The sequence below is a fragment of the Equus caballus genome, chromosome 13 (genome assembly GCF_041296265.1).
Source record: "Equus caballus isolate H_3958 breed thoroughbred chromosome 13, TB-T2T, whole genome shotgun sequence".
Classification (NCBI taxonomy): domain Eukaryota; kingdom Metazoa; phylum Chordata; class Mammalia; order Perissodactyla; family Equidae; genus Equus; species Equus caballus.
In genome coordinates this window covers 40104594-40128378 of record NC_091696.1, presented here as the reverse complement: position 1 = coordinate 40128378, position 23785 = coordinate 40104594, and the positions used below count along the sequence as shown (strand labels likewise).

Below are 23785 nucleotides of genomic sequence, written 5' to 3'. Positions count from 1 at the left end.
TTTGCCTTTGCTTTTGAAGACAGCTGCAGCGTTTTGAGGTTGAGCGGATCCAATTTTCCAGTGAGGCTCCCTCCTGTCCTCCGTGTCTCTTCCTGTCTCCGTGTATGTGTCTGACTATATGTGTTTGTCTCTGTTTATGTCTGTGTGTGTGTCTGTCTTCCTCGCTGTTGCTGTGTGGGTCTCTATATGTTTCTCTCTCCGGATGTGGCAGTGGCGGGGGGGGGGGCATCTTTCTCTCAGTTTGTGCGTCTCTCTCTGTTTTTCTCTCAGTGTGTGTGGCCTCTCTGAATGCCTGCTCCTTCTCTCTCTGCGTCTCTCTGTCTATGTGTATCTCCATCTCTGTCTTTCTGTCTCTCTGTCTCTAGGTTTCTCTCTCTCTGTCTCTGTCTCTCTCTGCCTCTCATCCCCATCTCCATCTCTCCCTCTGTGTGTGTCTCTTTTCTTTGGATGGTTTTGTTCCTTCCCACCCACCCCTCTCCCCAGATAGCTGTTCTCTGGGAGAACTCTGGGTTTTGTCCCCTCTTCTCCTTGCTGCTCACCGTCTGACCCAAGGATGACTTTGGATTTCGACCCCGGAGGCTGTGTGGCTGCAGTAGTAGCATTGGATTCCCAGGGCTTCTCCTGAAGGAAAGCATCTATGTCTGTGTCTGTCTGTCTGTCTGTCTGTGCATCTGTTCTCCTTTCTAAAACCCTAAAGAAAAGTTACAAAAGGCTTTCCTCAATGTCAGCACGCAAGTCGCTTTAAAGGTCAGCACAGAGTCCTCACACCAACCCTCCCATCTCTCTGCTCTCTTCTCCAGCAGAGGGCGGGTAAAAGTAGCAGGGTCAGCTTTGAGCTTGGCGATGCTGTCCTCCCTCACTGTGTGACCTGGGGAAATGCACTGACCTCTCTGAGCCTCAGAGCATGACAATGTACTCCTCCTAGAACCAAATAATGAGGGACGCCGAGCCCCCAGCACGGTGCTGATGCTTAGCGGGCCCTCCCTCGGGCGACATCAGCTCCTCCTGATCAGCGCAGCCCCTTTTTCCAGAATGCACGTCACTCATTCATTCAACAACATGGCGAGAGATATCCATGGCTGGAGAGCACGGACTGATCCAGAGGCCCATAAGCCTCACTGCTAAGAACTCCAGGTCGTTGTCACCCAGAGACCTTGGGGCAGGGATGTGCAGCGTTATCTGAGTGCCAGCAGGAGCCCCTACAGAGTGGAATTATTGTGGACAATGTCTAGACCTTTGAAAAATCACCCAGTGAAACCCAGGTGGAAAAAAGTAGCACAAGCAGCCATCGTTTTTAAACATCCCTCCCTTTGTTTGATGAAGAGTCTCTGAGCACGGCAGACAGGTCCCAGCCAGCATGGGGAAGACCAGTACTCTGCCTTTGGGCTGCAGTCATGGGGAAGAGAATATAAGCTTTTCTTGTGCATTGTAATCTTTTTACCTTGGATTCTCACATTCCTTAATCCATTCATAATCCATTTATGAAAACAGGCTCCCGTCCCACGTCTTCATGCTCTAGGCTTTGTCCAGGGCTGGCAAGTAGGAGGTTTTAAGAATGCTGGGTGGTTGGTTGGATGGATGGATGGATGGATGGATTGTCATATGCGTGTTTAAAGGGACGTGATCTCACTACGCGGACCCCTCTCCTTGATCACCAAGAAAGCCCAGCGTGTTTGTGATTGGTTTGGAGAGAAAATTAGAGAGTGGTTAAGACAGCTTTTGCTGCCCGGTGTGTCATCAACCAGAGCCAAGATGCCAATTAGCGCCAGGATCACAGCTACTGATTGCACAGCCAAGGAGCCAGAGACATTAGGATTCATCAGGAGAGCTTGAAGAAATGGGCTCAGAAGCTTTGGGCTAAACTCTCAGAGGTCTCCCCTGTCCATGCAGGCAGACTGTTCTTCCCTCCCCACTCTCCAGGAGCAACCTGAATACGTTTCTATTATAAAACAAGCGAGCATTCTCTTCCATTTTCCCCGGTGGGCTAAGAGCTCCTCAAAGGCAAGGGTTTTTCCCCAACTTTTATTTTTCTAGTACCTAGCACAGTACTTGGCATGCAGTATAGGCTAAGTTAATATTGCATGGATCTGCGAGTTGATAGTTAGATGGATGGAAGAGTGGATGCATGGATCGTTTGCTTTAAGGATCATGGGTGCATAGATGGATGGGTGGATGGTTGGTTGGCTTTAAAGGTGATGAGTGGTTTGATGGATGGGTGAATGGGTGGTTAGTTTTAAGGATGATAGGCTGTTGAGTGCTTTGCTGGATGGGTAGTTGAATGGTTTGCTGGATGGGTGGTTGGATATAGATGGATAGGCAGTTAGATTTGGGTGGGTGGATGGATGGATGGGTGGGTGGATGGATGAAAAGATGTAACCTTATTGGCCACTGGAGTCTGCCTCCCACGTGATACAGGAATCCTCTCCACAATGCCCTTGACAGTCCTTAAATGCATGCCTACTTAACTACCATAACTAAATTACAAGGCATTTCATTAACTAACCAGCAGAATTGTTCTAAACTTTTCCCAGTCCTGGATATGGTAATGTCGTGGATACTAGTGGTTAAGGGCACAGACTTTGGAAACAGACCTGGGTTTGAATCTCAGCTGAACTAATTAGAACAGTGTGACCTTGAACAAAGAAAGCCCTTGACTTCTCTAAGCTGTGATTTCCTGATTTGCAAAATGGGGATGATGGCACTATCTTGCAGGGTTTTTCTGAGGATTAAATGAAATAATGAATGGTGAGGGCTGATCAATGCTCAATAAGAGGTGTTGTTAATATTATGGTGCCGAACCAAAATGTACCCTCCTGTAATTTTTTTTTTTTTTTTTACCAAGAATCAGATATGTGCCAGATATTGTTGTGGTGGTGTGTATTCAATGACAAGCAAAACTGAAATAGTCCCTTATCTTGGAGTTTGTGTCCTAGTGGATGTTCAGACAATAAACGAGTAGACAGATATACCTAAAGTTCAGACGGTGTTAAATGTTGTGCAGTCAATTGAAATAGGGCAAGGTGAAAGAGAGTGATGTGACTGGTGGGGGGCTGGTGGCCTTTTTTTGACCTCTGAACTAAGGACAAGAAGATGCAGTCACGCAAAGATCTAGGGAGAGGGTGTTCCAGGTAGCAGGAATAGCCAGTGAAAAGGTCCTGAGGCAGAAATGAGCTTGCTCAAGGGAAAAAGAAAGAAGGCCAGGTGGCGAGGGAGATAGTAGGGGCAATCAGGGTGACCGGTCTGCAGGAGGCGGATCAGGCAGGCCGTGGAGGCAGGGCCATGCGATTGGGCCTTTATCCACATTAGTCTCATCCTGGCCTCTGAAACAACACGGAGGAGCCTTGTTCGTTTGGCAGCCGTTCAGCTTTGCGATGACAGCAGACAGGCTCCCAGTCTCCTAATCTGCAGGATAAACAGTCTGAATTCTCAGCTTTCCCAGTCGACGTTCTGAGCCACCTGCAGCTCCTACGCTGACAATATTCTGGGCCCCATAAACTTAGAACCCATAAGAAATCAGGTGAGACTCAAAGGAAACCGTGTTGAGGAAAATCACGAGATCTCTAGTTGGAATTCTAATGAACTGAATCAGGAAGCTGTGTTTCTCCCTGAAAGCTTGCCCCTGGAGCATTTGCAAGGGAAAGGTGGAGGAAAGGAGTCTTGAGGCTGATTCCAGGATAAGGGACGTCTGGAACCATTGATCCAGGCAGATCTAGTGTAGGATCTGGGCTTTCAAAGAAAAATAAGATATGATGGTGGCTGATCTCCATCTGGCCAGGCTGATCCGGGAGCAGGCGGGTCCTGAGGATCTAGACCCTGTATATCACTCTCAGGCGGGTCCTGAGGATCTGGACCCTCTCCGTCACTCTCAGGCGGGTCCTGAGGGTCTAGAGCCTCTCCATCACTCTCAGGTGGGGTCCTGAGGGTCTAGAGCCTCTCCATCACTCTCAGGCGGGGTCCTGAGGGTCTAGAGCCTCTCCATCACTCTCAGGCGGGTCCTGAGGATCTAGACCCTGTATATCACTCTCAGGCGGGTCCTGAGGATCTGGACCCTCTCCATCACTCTCAGGCGGGGTCCTGAGGATCTGGACCCTCTCCGTCACTCTCAGGCGGGTCCTGAGGGTCTAGAGCCTCTCCATCACTCTCAGGCGGGGTCCTGAGGGTCTAGAGCCTCTCCATCACTCTCAGGCGGGGTCCTGAGGGTCTAGAGCCTCTCCATCACTCTCAGGCGGGTCCTGAGGATCTAGACCCTGTATATCACTCTCAGGCGGGTCCTGAGGATCTGGACCCTCTCCATCACTCTCAGGCGGGGTCCTGAGGATCTGGACCCTCTCCGTCACTCTCAGGCGGGTCCTGAGGGTCTAGAGCCTCTCCATCACTCTCAGGCGGGTCCTGAGGGTCTAGAGCCTCTCCATCACTCTCAGGCGGGGTCCTGAGGGTCTAGAGCCTCTCCATCACTCTCAGGCGGGTCCTGAGGATCTAGACCCTGTATATCACTCTCAGGCGGGTCCTGAGGATCTGGACCCTCTCCGTCACTCTCAAGCGGGGTCCTGAGGGTCTAGAGCCTCTCCATCACTCTCAGGCGGGGTCCTGAGGGTCTAGAGCCTCTCCGTCACTCGCAGGCGGGGTCCTGAGGGTCTAGAGCCTCTCCATCACTCAACAGTGCTGCCCTCTGTGTGGGCTTTCCTCCCAGGCAGCCTCTTTCCCGTGGGGACAAAGGGCTCTTCAAATCTTCCAGTTTCATGCATACGAGAAAGAGAACCTGTCTTATCTAGTGGTTCCAACAAAAGTCTAGAATTCTATCTTCGTGGCTAAATAGCTTCATTAGGCCCATGTCCACCTCTGAACCATACCTGCTGTGGCCCGGGAGATGCAGTGTTCTGATGGGCCAAGCCTAAGCTCTGTGACCACCCCTGAAATTGACCACAGAGGCAGATCGTCCCCGTCCATGTGGACTGGAGAATGGAGGAGGGGGGTGATGCCCCCAAAATATCAGGTGATACATTTTCCGTTTTGCAAGATGAATGAGTTCTAGAGATCCACTGTATAACATTGTCTTTATAATCACCAATACTATACTGTACACTTAAAAACATGTTAAGAGGATAGATCTTATGTTATCTGTTCTTACCATAATTTAAAAAAAGGGATGCTATTAGGAGAAGGGAGAATGGGTTCAGGATAGGCAAAAACAGCACTTGCCTCTTTTTCCCAACTCAGAATTGACTGCTCCTTCCTCTGTGGTTCAGAAATACATCGCTTACGCCTCTCATTTCCTCCTGACTTGTTTGATAGTTTAATATGTGTACACGTGTCCATCAGCTTTTTGATGTCCTCGGGGCTGGAAACCAGAGGGTTTATGCATCTCAGGGTCTCCCACCCCCATTGTACCAGGACAGTGTGAGGGTCCAGGACATGCTTGGTTAAGTTGAATCAGGTTTCAGGGCCCAATATGACTACTGTGGCCCTCCGAATGTCCCCAAGAAGAAACATCAGAGAAATTCCCCATCCCCCCAACAGAGGACCGCCGATCCTCACCCCACCGCTGTGGTCTCTTTGGTTTTTCCCAGGCAAAGCCAACAAGAACGTTCAGTGGGACGAGGATTCGGTGGAGTATATGCTGGCCAACCCGGTCAGAATCGCCTTCGTCCTGGTGGTCCACGGCCGCGCGTCTCGGCAGCTGCAACGCATGTTCAAGTCCATCTACCACAAGGACCATTTCTACTACATTCACGTGGACAAGGTGAGGAGCCCCCTCCACTCGCCCCAGGCTGGCCTATCTCTGCCGGTCCGTCTGCCCCTCTCCAAGCCGGCCACCCTTTCTGGAAGGCTCGCAGGCCGAACAGCTGCCTCTTCTCCAAGCATTGGGTCTTGACATGCTGTGTGTGTGTGTTGGTTTCAAAGTTCCCAGCTGTGACTTTAGACTTTCTCCATAAACACTGTTTTCTTGCCTCTTTTTCTCAACGTCCCACTGCCCAATGCGTTGCCTGCCACTTTGCGTGGACAGCTGTCCCAGGAGTGGGCACGCTTTTTCCGTAAAGGGCAAAATTGTAAATGTTTCAGCCTTTGTGGCCCATGTGCTCTCTGTCACAGCTACTCGCCACTGCCATTGTAGTGTGAAAGCAGCCGTAAAAAATACGTAAATGAACGTGTGTGGTGGAGTTGCAGTAAAATTGATTTACGAAAATCTGCAGCAGGCTTGCGGACCCCTGAGCCGTCTTGACCCCGAGGTCTGCTGACGTGACGTGATTACGTCTTTAGTCAAGAAGCCGAAGGGGATGCATGGTCCCGTAGGTCTGCTTCTAGCAGGCCTGTGAGAGGGTCATGGAGAAATTCCCCCTCTCAGGGTACTCGTCAGGTTCAGATACAGCTGGTGTCTTAGCTGGTTATCCTCAGACCACATGCATCTGTCTTGTATTAAAATGCAGAGTCCCGGGCACCAGCCCACACCTAGTAAGCCAGTAGCTCAGAGGCAAGGCCAGGGAATCTGCATTTGAAATAGGTAACATAAAATTTTAAAAACTCATAAAGGTTCGAGTAGCGATGCAGAAAGACACCAAGGCCTGAGTCCATTACTTGGCAAAGCAGAAGCCCTGTCAACTAGAAGAGAAGGGACAGCGAGGGGACAAGGGGCAAGAGGCATATCTGGTGTTTTCTGGGCTGCTGACTGTCACTCTTTCTCTCCTGCCAAAAGCGCTCTAATTACCTGCATCGGCAAGTGCTCCAGTTTGCCAAGCAGTACAGCAATGTCCGTGTCACCCCCTGGCGGATGGCCACCATCTGGGGGGGAGCCAGCCTCCTGTCCACATACCTGCAGAGCATGCGGGACCTCCTGGAGATGACCGACTGGCCCTGGGACTTCTTCATCAACCTCAGCGCCGCCGACTACCCCATCAGGTAAGATGGCCGGGGGCCCCCAGCCAGCCTCCTCTGTGGTCCTGCTCTCTCTCTCTCTCTCTCTCTGGTCACAGCTGTGGAACCAGAGCAGAGGCCATTTGCCTCCTGTCCAGAGATGGGTTTCTGCCTCAGCGAGATGCCATGGAGAACTTACACATTTCTCCATGAGATCTCTCAGCACAGGATCCACGTTGGACCTGAGAGTCATTCGCATATCCGTTCATTCATTCACTCATTCGACAGATATTTATTGAGTGTACGGTTGTCCCAGTTCTGTCCAAGGATACACTAAAGTGGCTGAAACCCCTGCCCATAAGGAGCTTCCATGCAAGTGGGGGAGACAAATAACCAACAAAATAAGTAGTATGGTACATCAGAAAAATAAAGCAGAGAGAAGGCGGCTAAGGAGAGTTGTAATTTTAATGAGTGGCTAGGAACATCCTTACTGAGAAGAATGGAAGAAGATGAAGGATGAATCACTCCGACAGGGAAAGTGGTCCAGGCAGGGGGACCAGCAGGTGCTGAGCCCCGAGATGGGAATACACCTGGTGTGTTGGAGGAACAGTGGGGCTCAGGGAGGCTGGAACAGAGAAGGTGAGGGGTACAGTAGGAAGAGACAGGTCAGAAGGAAAATTGGGGCAAGATCATGGATGTTCTAGAGTTTGGCTGTTACTTGAACCAAGATGGGAACGACTGGCACGTTTCGAGCAGAGGAAGGACAAGGTCTGACTTAGGAGTTAAAGCGAAAAGGGCGGAGTGGAGGGGGGGCGGATCGGCTGCAGCAGCCCAGGCGGAATCACCAGCAGGTGCCTTTGGACTGTTCAAGGTACCCGGGTGAGTTGTTTTGGTCTCCTATCAAATTTTAACAAATGCATCGATTGCCCACATTTTAAAATTGGGAGATTTCACATGAAACTACAGAGTTCGAGCTTCTCGCAACCATCTGCCCGCTCTGGGCCTGCAGCCTGCTTGGCCACAATTGGGTGGAGCTGGTGGACCAGCCAGCAGCCTCGAGGTGGTGAGAAACTCAGATGCCACAGGGAAGGTCTGTCCCTTGGCACAAACGCTGATCTGCTCTAAAAAAAGACCATAAGCCAAGAAAACCCCTTTAGAGAGCTCGTAAGGCGAAAAACAATAAAGAGCAAGGAAATGAACTACATTTGCTATCAAGAAGGCAGCTCTTTGCTCCACTGTGTCTTCCATCCGGATTTATTGACAAGGCTGAAAAGTGGAAGTGAAATGCCCGGGGGAGGTGAAGGAGGGGCCTTCCTTCCCCTGGTGGCATGAGGACACTGGGTACCGCTTTCTCAGAAGAGCTGGATGAAGGCGTCTTTAAAAAAAAAACCCTACACTTTTCTCAGGGCAATTTTTGAACAGGCACAAGAGTACCAAGAAGTGTATAGTGAGCCCACACATGGACATCATCCGTCAACTATGATCAATTCGTGGCCAGTCTTGTATCTTTACTCTCCCTCTTCCGTCAGCCCTGAAGAGGCATTTCCAAGACATCGTCTGATTGTAAATATTTCAGTATACATCTCAAAAAGATAAGGGCTCTCTTTGAACAGAACATCAATATGATTATCACACCTAAAATGTTAACACTCACTCTTAATGTCATCAAATATCGAGGTCACATAGTCCCAGGCGTTTGGGTTTTGAATCAGGATTCAAATAAGATACAGGCATGAAGGGAAGGCCTCTGTTTAAAGCTAGAAATGGCTTCTGTCTCCTTCACAATATGACTCATGGTGCCCTCCTTCAGTCCTGGGCTTGGTGGCATCCCGTCAGCTGCCAGGTGACCCTGGACCCTGGAGGGGATCCGGGGAAGGCACAATCTTTGATCAGTTGAGGCAGGATACACCTGACACCCTGGAACCTGAGAAAAATGATGGCGGTTAGAAAGGTACCCGTTTCTCTTGTTAGTAGGATAGCAGGGATAAAGGGGGTGATTATGAAAATTTGTTGGCAGATTTTTACTTATTTACTTTCATTCATTCATTCAAACATTCATTCCACAAACATTTATTAAGCAACTACTGTGCTGGGTACAATTCGGGCATTTAGTGAACGAAAGTGACAACAGCCCCTCCCTGGTGGACCACACATCCTAGTTGGGAAGATGGAACTAGATAATCATGCAAGAGAGGCATCAAGCAAGGTGAGAAAGGACTGGGAAGAGAGGAAGGTGGTGTGAGCGGAGGAGGGGCATTGTCGGAGCAGAAAGGCCTCTGAATATGCAGTTTTGATTTGAGACCTGAGGGGTAAGAAGGGATTAGCAGGCAAATGAGGGAGAAGATCATTCTAGACCAGGATTTCCCAACCCGGGCACTATTGACGTCTTGAGCTGGATCATTCTGTGTCGTGGGGATTGTCCTGTGCATTGTAGGGTGTTTAGCAGCATCCTTGGCCTGGACCCACTAGATGCTGGCAGATGCCTCTCCCCCAACTTGTGACAACCACATATATCTCCAGATGTCTCCCCAAGGGGCAGAATCGCCTCCAGCTGAGAACTCTCCAGTTCCAGAGGGAGAGCACAGCCTGGGCAAGACTGGGGGCAAAGATGAGCTAGTTGCATTTGAGAAATTTGAACATCGAGAGAGTGTAATAAAAGAATGAGGACAGGTGAGCTCAGAGACATCCAGGACAAGGGTGAGGTGGAACATTGTCCTTCCATCTTCCAAGAAAGGACTGAGTTCAGATATAGCCCAGAATGCTGGGTGAGGGCAGCAGCTAATGTGGCACGCGCTTCCTTCAAGGGCGAGCTGAGGCCCCAGGCCGTGTCAGGAATACAGGGCGGAGTGAGGCTTAAAAGTGGTTCTGTCTGGTTCCAAGGTTGGCGCTCTTTCTGCATGAAGTTGGCCCCTTGGGGAGGTCAACTGGCCCAAAGTGATGGGATGGCCTCAGGCCACCGAGAGAGCAGAGCAGGAGACGGTGGCACCCCTCAAGCTCATGGCTGGGCAGGGTACTGGTTGCGCCCCCTGGCAGCAGGGAATGCCATGAGAGAAAGTCATCTGTTGTCCCCGAGTCTGATGAACTGTGGTCAAGATTCCCACACTCTTCCTCCTCCAGACCTCCAGTGCAGGCCCCCAAGGTCATCTCAGCCTAGGTCAGTTGGTGGCACTCAGCCAGGGTCCCCTTGAGGTCAGGTGGGCGGGCCCGGTGCCTATGGCCCATCCCAGGAGAATCATGTCAGGTCTCGAGGCTGCCCCCTAGAGACCCTGTGTTGATTTGCAAGTTGAAACCTTAACCATGGCCCCTTAACCAGGTCAGCTTCATCGGGGTATCAGGATTTCTAGCATTCCAGCGTCCAAGAGGATGAGTGCTCAGACTCTCAGAGGCTTAGGATTCAAGTCTGAGTTCTGCCACTGCATTAGCAGGGTGACCATCAGCAAGTAAATTCAACCTTTGCAAAATCAAAATATTAAAACAGAACCTAGCCGAGTTTGGGCACTTAGGAAGTACTTGATAAACATCAACTGTTAGTTCCTGCGCTATTTCCAAGGCTGAACCTCGTATCTCCAAGGAGCCCAGAAATCCTTTCTCAGACCATGTGCCCAACCTATTTGGGGTTCAGAGGAGAGAGTCATCATATTTAGGGCTTTTTTAGCTTTAATGCTCCAGGTCTTTGCATCTCCGTCCATCTGTCTTTCTCCCTATCTACCGCTCCCTGCTCTCGTTTCCACGGCCCCCGCACCAAGTTCTTCTGCCCACTCTGCTTCACCAGCCTCACGGCCAGAGGCACTTTATGCATCAAGCACTGCTGGTTCGTCTTGCTGTTGTTTTCGTGAAGTCGCCCCACACAAAAACATATGAATTTTGCAGATGAATGGTTTTATCTTGGGCAACTCTGATCGGCTTTCACTTCCCATCTGCTGCGCCATCTGCAGCTTCCAAAACCGCCACTTCTCCCATCCCAGGAAGGATGAGCAAACTTAGGAACCTTCTCAAAGGGGCGGGAGAGCCCAAGACAGAAGCTTCTAGGAGTCTGGGAAAACTTAGGGCATCTCCAACGGCAGGGACCACCCAAGGTGGCTACTCTGAGCTGTTCATGATTTGACATTGCCTCCCTGTGTCCACTGCCCAGCTCTAACTGGGGGGCCAGAGTCTCCCCTCTTAGGTAGTAAAGACTCACTGGTGTTGACTGGCCACCAGCCTGGTTTAGACCCCAGACACAGACAGCCTGGTTGCAGATTCGGTGCCACCACCAACTGGCTGCGTGAGTCAGCACAAATTGCTTCAGCTTTCTGCATGTGTCTCCACCTAAAAAAGGGGTGTAATATTAGCACCTGTTTCCTAGGGCTGTTTGGAGGATTAAGTGAAATATTGCATGTCAAGGGCTTACTGTGGTGCCTGGTACGTAGAAAGTGCCCGATAATGAAGGCCGTTATTATTATAGTGGTGGGATAGTGCGGGCACCACGGGTGGGAGTTAATCATCCTGTGAGTTGCTTTCCTTTTTCCCTTTACTTGTGAAAAAACTAGTAAAATATTTCTTGAACTCACATCTCTTTCAAAAATGGGAAAAGCGAAGTTAGACTGGGAAGACCATGTTTCTAGGAAAACAGGATAGAACCAACTTGTGTGTGAACGTGAAGAATGTTCTCGCATTTGGAATATGCAAGTTACGTGTGCTTAAGGAACCCAGGTCTTGCTCTGCCATGGACATGACCGCCTGGCCCCCGGGGTTCTGGTTGGAGCTGGTTATGTGTCCAGTGCATGGATGCAAATGAATGTTTTCAAACACTGAGACCGTGCCAGGTCTTGCATCATCAAAAGACATGATGGTTTTCTTCCACGTCTTGTTTACTGAGGCAGGAAACTGTGCTAGCATATTTTAGTTAGGCCACTGGAAGGCATGAAACCAAAAGCATTTTGCACCGTTGCCTGGTTTGGGCTAATAGTAACAGACCCCACATGGTCTATCCTTCACAAGGCCCTGTCTCCCAGGGCAGATCGGATGCAAAGGGAGGAGTGTGTTTGTCCACGGCCCCTCTTAGGCTCACATTCTGTCTGCAGTGTTTGTGTGTGCGTGCATGCATATGGCAGGGGAAACAGAACTGAAAGTTTTCAAGCTAAACCCTACTAATTTTGCCTTTTGGGGATCCATGGCAACAAGGTCTAATGCAGCAGGGCCCCCCGTGTGGATGTGTAAGTTACGCTTGACCATGGACCCAAACCACTGTCTTGAGACACCACCAGGGCCCCACCAACTGGGTGGCTCAGCACAACAGAAATTTATTCTCTTACAGCTCTGGGGGCTGGACGTTCGAAATCAAGGTGTCGGCAGGGCCCTGCTCCCTGTGCAGGCTCTAGGGGAGGGTCCTGCCTGGCCTCTTCCTAGTTTCGGGTGGTTGCCGGCAATCCTTGGCATTCCTTGCCTTGTAGACACATCACCCCCATCTCTGCCTCCGTCTTCATTTGGCCTTCTTTCTCATATGCCTGTCTCTCTTCATGTGACCTTCTTATAAGGACAGCAGCCTTCGGATTTAGGGCCCACCCTAATCTGGTGTGATCTCGTCTTAACTAATTACATCTACAAAGGCCCTATTTCCAAATAAAGTCATCTTCTGAGGTTCTGAGTGGATGTGAATTTTGGGACACCTTTCAACCCAGTGCAGCCTGCCAGCATCGCTTGCTGGGTCCAGACAGGACGCGGCTGCCCTGTGGGAGGGGCGGTGCTGTCCTAGGGTCTCCAGCAGCGTCTGGAGTGGGCATTGCTGGGAGTCCACTCTGAAGGCGGTTCTTGCATAGACTCCATCCTGTCACCTCCATGTTGGGACAGAGCTGGTGTTCTCCAGTTCCTTCATTCAACAGTCGTTTCCTGAGCACCTGCCATGCGCCAGGCTCTGGGGGTACAGCTGGGAGCAAGACAGATGGGGCCCCTGCCACAGGGAGTACAGCATCCCGTGACATCTTTCTCAATGGGAAAATCAGGGTTCCACGTGATTATTGAAAATTTTCCTTAATAACTTTAAAATATCAGGCTCTTTAAAATATCAAGAGTCCACCCCAGACTGGTTGACTATAAATTCCCGTGGGAGGCAGGATCTATATATCTTTGAAAGCTTCCTAGATGATTGGAATACATAGTGAGGGATGAAAGCCACTGGTCCACGGGAGACATAGACAGTGATCATCTAATTACGGTAATAAATGGCAAGGTAAAAGCTATGATGGAAAATACGGTAGCCTCAGTACTTCACGGGAAGTCGTACTTGGGGGCTCAATGCTCAGATCTTTGGGTGTGACCCTCTCCCTTGTTGGCCACTTTCTCAGCATCCAACCACTTTTATTCTTTGGATGTTCAGAGACGTATACGCTCTTTCCTGAGACCCCAAAACCACTGGTGTGACACCATCCAAGGAAAGCTCCACCCAGATAATGTGAGAGTCCAAAAGGGTGTAACTGCTCATGCTGGTGGTCACGAGGGAACTGGGAAAACACGCCCGTAATTATGCCGTTCACAGTTTTGTTTGCGGCTAGTAGGAAAATAATCATTTCCTCAGCCTTGTTATTTTTCAGCCTGATGGAGCGCGTTCCTGCCTTTGCAGAAATGCAGTTTGCTTTCCTCCTGCCAGCAGTTTTGGGTCTCCTGAGCTATGTTTTAGGTTGGACGGCTCTTCGGGCTGTCTGGAGGCAAGGCCTGATGCAGAGCATCGCCTGGACAAACGGAGTGAGGCTGGCATTCTTGGAGTTCTCATGGGACTCAGATGAAAAGCATCAAGGCCCTCAGGAAGCCAAAAGTGGTCATATCGGTTTAGAACAGCATCTTGGCTGACATAGATAAGGAAGGACGTTCCGGAAGGATGGCGGGATCCACATCATCGGTGCGAAAGGTAGCAGAACAAAAGGCAGGAATGACGTGACTGTGTCACCCAAGGGATGCTGCCGTTTGGCTTGTCAATGCAAATGATCCATAACCAATCTATAAATCAAAATTGGGGTGAGTTTATTAGGAGCCAGATCTGAGGACTAGCTGGGGCCTTCCTCCCCCAAGGAAGGAAGGGCACCAAAGAAGTGGGGCATACAGGGTGGCTATAGACCGTCTTGGAATGAAGAGCGTACATCACATATGATAGGAATATCCCTTTTACAGTAGTCACGAGATTGCCTTGCTGGCCCAGCAGGTGAGTGAACACAGCAGGTCAGTGGTCACAAGGTGAGCACAGCAGGTCACTAATTAACCCTTAGTTTAGGGAGAGATGCTTATCCTAAAGGAAATACCAATGGGAGGGGAAGCTACGTCCCTACTTTTCGGGGCATCATTCTTGTCTTTGGGACATTGTAAGTGTTTAAAGCAAATGTACAATGCATGCTTAACAGGCCACGTCAGGCCCTTTTGGAAAAATAAGGTCAGGCCGAATTAGTTTTAAACCAAATGGCTTCCTAGTAGACTCTAATATATCCTATTACTTTTCATTTATTTATCAGGCTGAAATACATTCCAGCCTTATTGTGTTTTTGCTGGCTGTTTTGTTTGTTTTCCCGTTCTCCCATTACTGAAAAAAAAATTCAAAGTCCTGGGGGAAAGAGTTGCATGGTTTTATTTTGAGTCCTATGTCCATTCTTTAGCCAGCAGAGTAAAGCCCCTGATCATTCATCCAACTCATGCTTATTGAGATCCAGACAGAGTTCTAGGCCAGTGCTGTCCAACAGAACCCACTGTAGTGATGGAAATGTTCTGGAACTGTACCAGCCGATGCGGTAGCCACTTGCCATGTGTGGCTGTTGAGAGCTTCAAATGTGCTCTGTGGGGCTGAGAGACTAAATTTTAAATGTGATTGGATTTTAACTTAAATGTAAACAAATGGCATATTGAACAGCACAGTTCTAGATACTCAAGATAGAATAGAGAGCAAAACCAATTAAAAACTCCTGGCCTCGTGGACCTTACGTTTGTGTCGTGGGGCAGAAATTCTTCCACTAGAGAGAATTACACCACTGTTAACAACGTAAGAGAGAGTGGATGCTACCAGTTCAGAAACAAATGGGGGTCTCCATCCTCTGCCAGTTTGATGGTCTCACCCGATCCTAGACCCACCATGCGTTGAATTGTGCAAGGTATTTTCTTTCTAACTTTTCCCTCCCTGGATCTCAGCGTTATTCCTCTTGGCAGCAGCTGTCTCTGTGTCTATGGATGGGACATTTCCAACCCTGGGCATCTTCCTGCTCAGTGCACTGAGCACGTTTGCTTCTTGGCCAAGCAAAATCTTCATTTATGTGCCTTGTCTGCCAGTGGCCAAGAGCAGGGATGGTGTGCATTCTGGGATGCTCCAAGCACATCCTGGGAATCTGGATGTGAGCCCAGGGTGGTCCACAAGGTGTGTGATCCCCACTGTGGAGTCTGTTTTTCTTCCCCTGCCTCCCCGCTCAATCTAACTGCAGGTGGAGATTATTGTCAAGGGCACTCTGGAGGAAAAACATGTCTTAAAAGATTAAGTGGGATGAGGGAGGGGTGTTTCTACCCCGTTTTGTTGATGATAGCAGAGGCTTGGATGAGCACGGGCCCAAGGGACAGGGTTAAGGTCTAGTCATTGGGAGAATAGATGGAAACTCTGTGGATTATTTTTTTATTATTATTATTATTATTATTGTCATTGTTGTTGTTGTTGTTAATTTTCCTTCCTCCTCCTTGCTGCCACTCTGAGTCACTGACCAGCGTGGAGAGTAGTCAGTAATGGACTCTCAAAGTAGGTTCCTGGGGAAGCCCTCCAAAGATTTGCCAGACTCCAGTAGCTAATAATATTAGACAGCATTTCATGAGTACTTAGCATGTGTGGGCTCCTGGGCCAGATGATTTCCACGCGTTATCTAAAGTCACAACAGGGCCAGCCCGGTGGCATAGTGGTTAGGTTTACGTGCTCTGCATTGGTGGCTTGGGGTTCGTGGGTTCAGATCCTGGGTGTGGACCTACACACCGCTCATCAAGCCATGCTGTGGCTGCGTCCCACACACAAAGTGGGGGAAGACTGGCACAGATGTTAGTTCAGTGACAATCTTCCTCACCAAAAAATATAAATAAATAGGGGCTGGCTCCGTGGCCGAGTGGTTAAGTTCGCGCTCTCCGCTGCAGCGGCCCAGGGTTTGGATCCTGGGCACGGACATGGCACCACTCATCAGGCCACGTTGAGGGGGCATCTCACACCCCACAACTAGAAGGACCTGCAACTAAGATATACAACTATGTACCAGGGCGGGGAGGGGGGAGGGGGGGTGGTTTGGGAAATAAAGCAGAAGAAGGAAAAAAAAAAAAAGATTGGCAACAGTTGTTAACCTAGGTGCCAATCTTTAAAAAAAAAAATATATATATATATATATATAAATAAATAAAAATAAAAAGTCCCAACAACCCCAGCAGGTAGATACTATCTCTGCATCCCATTTTACACATGAGGAAATTGAGGCTGAGAGATGTTAAGGAATTTGCCCTGTGTCTCACGACTGGTGGGGATCAGAACCGGAATGCAAGCCCATGCTGCTTCATCACTGAGAAGGAAAAAGAGAAGATGACCTGGGTTCTTCACCAACAGATCCTATTGCACCCCTGGGGAGTTCTGGACCGAAGCTCTCCCACTAATTCTTCCCTCGTCTAAATCCTCATTCTCTCCATCTGGATGAGAATCTGGGAGGCAGAAATGTCCAGGAATGAAGAGAGAAGCAGCGCACATTAGAACCTGAGTCCAGCGTCACCAGGGTTCAGCCAGCTGCTAAGCTGCTGTCACTTTCTGCTTTAGTCCTCACAGCATCCCCTGGGGTGGCCTCGAGACTCAGTGTGTTCGCGTGACTTGCCCAAGGTCACACCGCGTGGCAGGGCCAAGCTGAGATTGGAACAACATGGGCTCAGCTGACTCCCGAGTGCAGCGAGCTTTGTGCTCCACCCAGCTGCGTCACAAGCAAGGTCGGCCAGTGTGTTGTATAAGCAGTTGACCCCCAGGTCAAAAGCCAGTCACACAGGAGCACAACCCCCAGCACATGGCCACCACACGTGGCCAGAGTGTTCCTATCTCCACGTGGGCTCTCTCTCTCTCTGGCTGATGGAAGGTCGGGGCTTTACCAATTATGTTTACTCTGAGCATGGACCGAGGAAGCAGCTGTCCTGCATTAGCTGGGACAGTCCTGGCTTTCAAATTCCTTTAAATCCTGTTCCTCTTGATCTCAGACTCTCCAGCCCCTCCCCCACTTGCCTAACTGTGGTGCCTGATGGAATTCTCACCCATTTAAATATTAGCCTCAAGCAAGCATAATTAGGAAGGAATGGCTGCTGTCTCCCCAAATATGCACAGTTGTTCCACAGCCAAACCAAAACGACGGTGGCATTTTCTGCACCATCCCTCACTCCACGAGGGCACCTGAGAGGCCACGTGGTGTCAGCCTGATCTGGATTTGAATCCTGTCTTCACCGCCTGCTAGCTGTATGATCTCAACACAGATGAATCCAAACCTTCCTGAGTCTCAGTTTTCTCACCTGTAAGAGAGGAGATGATAAGGGTGCCTGTCAGGGTGCCATGTAGGGAACAGTAGCCAAATGGCAATCCACGCTCTGCCTTACGTTCATCTCCACAAGCTGTCTGATAAACAGCCGGGTTGGAACACAATGGCCCAGGCTTGGTTACGTGCAACCTCATGTTCATCCCTCCCACCAGCTAAATGTTGGGACCAGGATGCTCCGTTGTGCCGATGGGTATAGAGAAGAGAGAAATGGCCGAGCCTGCCAGGGACACTTAGCGTACCACATCCACCCAGTCGCGTGGAGGGAAGAGGCAGAAGGGAATAGTATGGCTGGTCCTGGCCCCAAGGTGTTAGGCACAGCCCAGGTTTGAGGCAAGAAACGTGAGAAAAAGGAATAGAGTCCCAGTGGGGGCTTTCACCAGATGATAACCCAGCCCACTAATAACCGTGCCTAAGTAGTCTCTCTGGCACTGAGCAATCATGCCATCAGTTCCTTCTCCCCCTGGGTAAACCTGGGGCAGGGGGGCTTGATCTGGGAAGCAAAGCCAGAGCCCCCAGCGCTGTCTTTACAGGGTCATTATAAAGATGAGAGATACTGAAACACAGGGCCTGATCCAGACTTGGTCATTTATGCCAAGCGCTGGGGAGATGGTTTTCTTATGGTTATTATTAGGATAACTAAAAATCCTGGACACTTATTTCTTCTAGACAAAAACAAGGTCTGGCCTTTTCTGTGGTCACTTTCTTTATTCTCTCCTTCTTCCTTCTCTCTTCTATTTTATATCTCCGTACCCTTGTACTGATACGGAAATGCAGATCGAGAGAGCGTGCACACGCCTTTGAGGAATCCCATCGTAATGTGAGTCAAGAAGGTGGTACCTTGAGTTGAGCCAAGTTTGAATGCATCTGTCATTGAGCCACCCGGCCCCACCTCCCCTCCCTGGTGCAAGGCTGTCTGAAGAGAGCCTTAGTGTTTATCAGCCTTCTCAGCCGCAATGGGCTGACACACACCGTCCTTCTCCCGTGCACTTACCTTGAATCGGTGCAGCTGCAATCTCCTGAAGTTTCAAGTTGGAAACTTCCTCCAAAGGTCTACCCATAGACCTCCTCACCAACCTCACCCCCTAACCCCACCCGTAGGCTCAAGTGGTCTGCTTCTGAGCAACCTGGTGGCCACTACGAAGCCACCAGGCAGTGTCAGAAAGCGGCTCGGACATCTGGACAGGTTTTGCAGCCTGGGGGATAGTCATGAACTAGAAGTCAAGGCAGAGAGCAAAGTCCCCAGATCACCTCCTGCCACCTCCCACTCCCATCCATCTGAAGTGAAACAGTGCCACCCAGGTCCAGATTGAGTGTCTGGACCCAGATTCTGGCCTTGGCCCAGTGCCCATAGCATTGCTTAATGGGAAAGTAGAGAATGGGGAAGAGAAGACCATTTGGTGGTGCTGGCCATTTCTCCCAGGGTGAGGGGCGAAGTGGAATCCCGCATCAGTGTCCTGTTCCCTTGTGGAGGAGGAGTGGAAATTGTGCTCCCAAGAGCCACTGCCCATCTCCTGCATCCTTTCCTCCTCCAGAGAAGGATTCTCCTCAGTGCAATTTAATTGTGTCCATCAGTCAACATTACTTGGCCAACCCAGCCAGGGGCACAAACATTGCCACCCCTTTCTCAACGTAATTGTGCTTTTTGGGATGCTGGAATATGGTTTAAGGCCAAACAGTTTTTGATTACAGAGTCAATCTTTGTTTAAAAGTTTGCGGCCCTGGGGAAGTTTCTAACCAGTTACTTAAACAATGCATTCTCTGGACACCTACAGCTAAATGGTCCCATTAATCCAAATTGCTTTGCCGGGATGCCTGGAACCGTTCAGCGTCTGGGGCAATGTCCAAGATGGGCTTCATTGAGAGCGATGGCTGCTGTACCGAGTGGCGCTGCTTTGTCAGTAATTAATCTATCAGGAGAGGCCTCCTCCCCTGAGTATGTCTGCCTCTATTCATCCAGCCATGAGTGTGTGCTGGGTGCTGTGCTAAGTGCTTCCATGGTCTCATTTAATCTGCCAGCCACCTGGTGAGATGGAGCTCACACTTAAACCCAACCATGTCCTTCTCATCCGCAGACCACTCGCAGTGTGCACGGTCATGTAGAGTGGTATGCAGACAAGTTTCTGAAAATATCAACATTTATTTATATTAACACATAGAAGGAAAAACTAACACACCCCAGATTTCTGAAGCTGGAGTTTTCTTTAAAAAAACTTGCTCTAAATAAGAAAATGTTAACAAAGCAATAATACAAGGGGTGAGTGGCTTTTCAATCACTCAGCAAACATTTATTTAGTGCCTACTACATGTCAGGCACTTGTCTGGGTGCTGGGAGACAGCAGTAAAGAAAGCATATTACTACTGTGGCACCCCCATGCTGGTGAAGGATAGAGACAGCAGATAAGGGAAAGGGTAATACATCAGGTGGAATGTGTCCAGGGAAAAATATGGACAGTGAGCCAGGAAGATGCTTTGACAAGGTGGATATGGAAAAAGTTGTAAGGAAGTGTATTAATGACCAAAAAGAGAGAAAAATTATAATGGATAAGGGGTCAGCAAACTTTCTTATAAAGGGCCAGATAGTAAATATTTTAGGTTTTGCAGGCAGGGTGGTCTGTGTCACAATGACGCACTTCTACCACTATAGCAATAAGGCAGCCATACATAATATGTACACGAATGGGCGTGTCTGTGTTCCAATAAAACTTTATTTACAAAAGCAAGTGCTGGGCCATAGTTTGCAGATCCCTGCACTAGACCATTCTGCCAGATCTCCCACATTTCACATAATGGCCTTGCCTAGAACATGCATGACTTAGCCCTTGCGGATTTAATTCTCAACCCACCCACCCGTCTTCCCATGCATGGTGGCCTTTCCTGCATTATCTCAGACGACTCCGTCAACCGAGCTTGTGATCAACTCCAATGCTTCCGATTTCAGGACCCTGGATAGAGACAGAGCGGTAGAGATTGCCAAGGCCTTCTGGTCAACATCCCTTGGACCTTGGCCTGGACTCCCATCTAGCCCAGGGTATCTGAACTCGACATAAAACAACAGTCTCCTTTTTCCTTTATTTTCCCCCAACCTACATGGCTTACCAGTCCTGAGCTTGAGCTGGAAAGCAGCATGTGAAATATGGCTCACCCATCAGTGTTACCTGACCAGGGCCAGCCAAGAGGAGCCAGGCTGTTTATTCACAGCAGGTCCTCCATGACAGCACCCACTGTGAAAGAAGGCCTATCCAACCCCCCCACAGTATATGTCAGCCAGAGCATACTGTATGTTCTTACCCCCCAGCCTTCTCTGCACAAACCCGTCAGAAATACCTGGTGCTCATTAGCAATGTAATTCACCCTGTGCCACCTTCCTCAATCTGAATCAAAAAGGTTAATGACGTTGAATCACGAGACTCATTGATTTCAGCACTTCCCCAGCTTCCTGCCCCCGCTCAAAGAACAAGACTCGTTTATCTTTCCTTGGCCGACCAGGCAAGGTGCTGACTAATGCCTTAATGCAGCTAATTCTCAAAGATTTCCCAGAGTGACCACACACATGTTCCTGTTGTTCTTTCTGTAAATCTGATTGATCCTGTGTGTCTGCTTCTCCACCATCTTTCTGCCTAGACTTGTCTGAGCTCCCTTCCTGTAATTGGTCTCAAGAGTTTGCCACAGGTTGCAATGTCAATTTGGGAAGACAGAGAGAAATTTTAACCAAGGTGATGACTAGGAAATGCATTCTAATGAAATGTCACCTGTAGGATCTCAGTATTGATTCATTCATTCATTCATACAGTCAGTCAGTCAGTCAACACGTGCTTATTGGAAACCTACTATGTGCTAGATATTTGCTAGGATCTGGGGTTACAGCCACCAATAGGATTGTTAACATCTCTGCCCTCACAGATCAGGCCATTAAATAATTACATCTTCAGGACATTGTTAGGAAGGAAGTTTACATGCTTATAATACAGTCAACTGACGTGCATATAACCTCTTCTCTCATAGGGTGTTAGAGAAAGCTTCCCTGGAGAAGTGCCTTGAGCTGAGATTTGAAAGAAGAGGAGGAATTAAGTGGGTGAAAAAATAGGGGATGAGTGTTCCAGGCAGAGGGAGCTGCATGTACAAAGGCCCTGAGGCACGAGGGAACACCGCCCATGCAGCAAGTCAGGAGAGGCTTATGTGGACAGGATGTGGCAAGGGGATAAGCCAATAGGATTAGGCTGGAGAGATAAGCACACCCAGATGGTGTGGCACCCTGAGAGCCATGTTAAGGAGCCCAAGTTTATCCTGAAAGCAACAGGTTACTTTTGAAAAGCTTTTTATTGGAAAGTGCCATGATGAGATGGCTTTAGTTTGTAATCAGTTGCTTGGCAGTGGGAAAAAAGGAAGGAAAAAAAAAAAGTAGAGACTGACCAGGCTGCTGGAAGAGGGGAAATCGGATAGCTCACATCCTGCTAGTGCATATGTCCATTATAGTTCAGGTAATTCCTTTCCACCAGGCTGAGTTTCTTTGTTGTCCTTTCTTTGCTGTTATTTTCTCTCTGTGTTGGGCCTTTCTGCAGCACATGGTGTTTTTAGCCCCCATGCCCCTGGGTTTCCTGGAGAGACATTGTAAGCTGGAGCTGGACCCGGAAGCCCCCTCCTGTCCTCTGGCAGCAACTCTCCAGGCCAGGGCTCAGGCTGTCGGGAAGTGTGGCAAAGGGATCCGAAGCGTGCATGTGGGGAGTCCCCAGAGTCTGAGTCCAGCCGTCCCATTTACTGGCCACAAAACCTTGAGCAAGTGGCTCCCCGTCTCCGTGCCTTGGGTTTCTCATCTATAAAATGGGAACCATCGCTGCTCCCTACCTCAGCGTTTGTTTGGGGATTAGCTGTGAAATGTGAAGTGCCTTGCCTGGCACAGAGAAAGTGCTCAATAAATGATGCCAATAAGGGTGACCCTGAGGGACAAATCCACACTAAGTTGACAGTTCCACGATTGCCGAAGTGATGTCTCTTTTAGGTTGTGTCTCTAGTGCCTGGGACAGTGCCTGGCACATGGCAGGACCTCGGGAAGTCATTACTGGAGTAAGGAATGGAGGAGCAGATGGGTGGTCGGCGGTGACCCCGCACACCGCCGCTGGGGCTGCAGGGTCTGTGGTCATTTATTCCCAGGTGGCAGGAGACTCACTGATGCTTCATTGCATGGTTTTCATTTCCACAATTACCAAAAGCATCTCTGGGCTTATTCCTGGATTGAGGACCAGTGGACAGGTTTTGTGTCTGCTTATTTCTGTCAGCTAGAGGCATTTTCTGATTTCTCTGCGTGAACATGGAAAACATTCCAAAGAGCCGGAGAGTCCATTTCAGAGGAACCATTAGCCATGATGGTTTCTCGGAAATCCGAAAGTTGGCTCATCCACTTCTCCACTTAACTGGAGGTGCTGGCCCGGGTACAGAGGACCCCATCTGGGAGCCCAGCAGGCCGAGGGATGTTGACATGTCCTGCTTGTCCGGCCACATGCTGGCTTCCACGCCATCTGGGAGAGGGTCTGGATCCCACTTGATTCCTTGATGTCATGTGGCATGTACGAGTCTGTCCCATCCTCCCTGAGAGGCGGCTGGGAGGCAGGACCTCAGCTGTCCACGTTCCCTCCAGTTTCCATGACCACGCCTCCATGGTAAAGCCCTTGGACTCTGAGGTCAGGTGACCTGGGTGCTAATCCCTGCCTTGATATGCATAGACAGTCTAACCCGGCACAAGTTGTTTAACCTCTCTGTACCTCTTCATCTGCAAAATGGGTGATGCTAATAGTACCCACCTGACGAGGTTGTTGAGAAGGCAAAATGACTCAATATATATCAAGTGCCTGGAACCCGTGACTTAAATCCCCAATACGTATTATCATCATTGTCATCATCGTCAGTGTTCTTAGATAAGTTACCCAAGCTTTGAGAATCTCACTTTTAAAACGGAGCTAAGGCCACCTACCTTGTAGGGTGGCTGTGAGGAGTAAGGGGTAGTGTCTATGAAAGATTTACGACATGCCAAGCATGGTTATTATTGTAACTATATTATGGTGACTGTTTTTTCAGTTTGAAGTTTTGGGGTCCCACTGGTATTTTTTGATTGTAGTGAAGTACATATAACAAAAAAGTTCCCATTAGTGACATTTAGTACATTCACAGTGTGACAAATATTTGCTGAATGAATGAACGGGGATGTAATGACGTGAAGAAGATAGATGTGACCCCTGCCCTCATCAAGCACACATCCCGTTTTACAATACAATCCTCTTTCACAATCCAAACCATTTAAATATTCAAAGAACCCAGCGGAAGATACTTCAGTGATCAGTGAACTTATACCAGCGTCTTTCCAGCCTAGTGATATGTGAGCAGGTCTTCGGAAGAGTCCCGGATGA

General features: G+C 49.3%; 1 protein-coding gene across 1 annotated transcript in view; it reads left to right on the top strand.

Annotated features, from left to right (window-relative positions):
- Positions 1 to 23785, top strand: part of XYLT1 (xylosyltransferase 1) — a 303508-nt gene that overhangs the window by 219924 nt on the left and 59799 nt on the right. Inside the window, exons 4-5 of the mRNA XM_023616263.2 lie at positions 5568 to 5740; positions 6692 to 6894. Of these exons, the coding sequence (XP_023472031.1) occupies positions 5568 to 5740; positions 6692 to 6894 (376 nt within the window). The remainder of the gene's footprint in view (positions 1 to 5567; positions 5741 to 6691; positions 6895 to 23785) is intronic.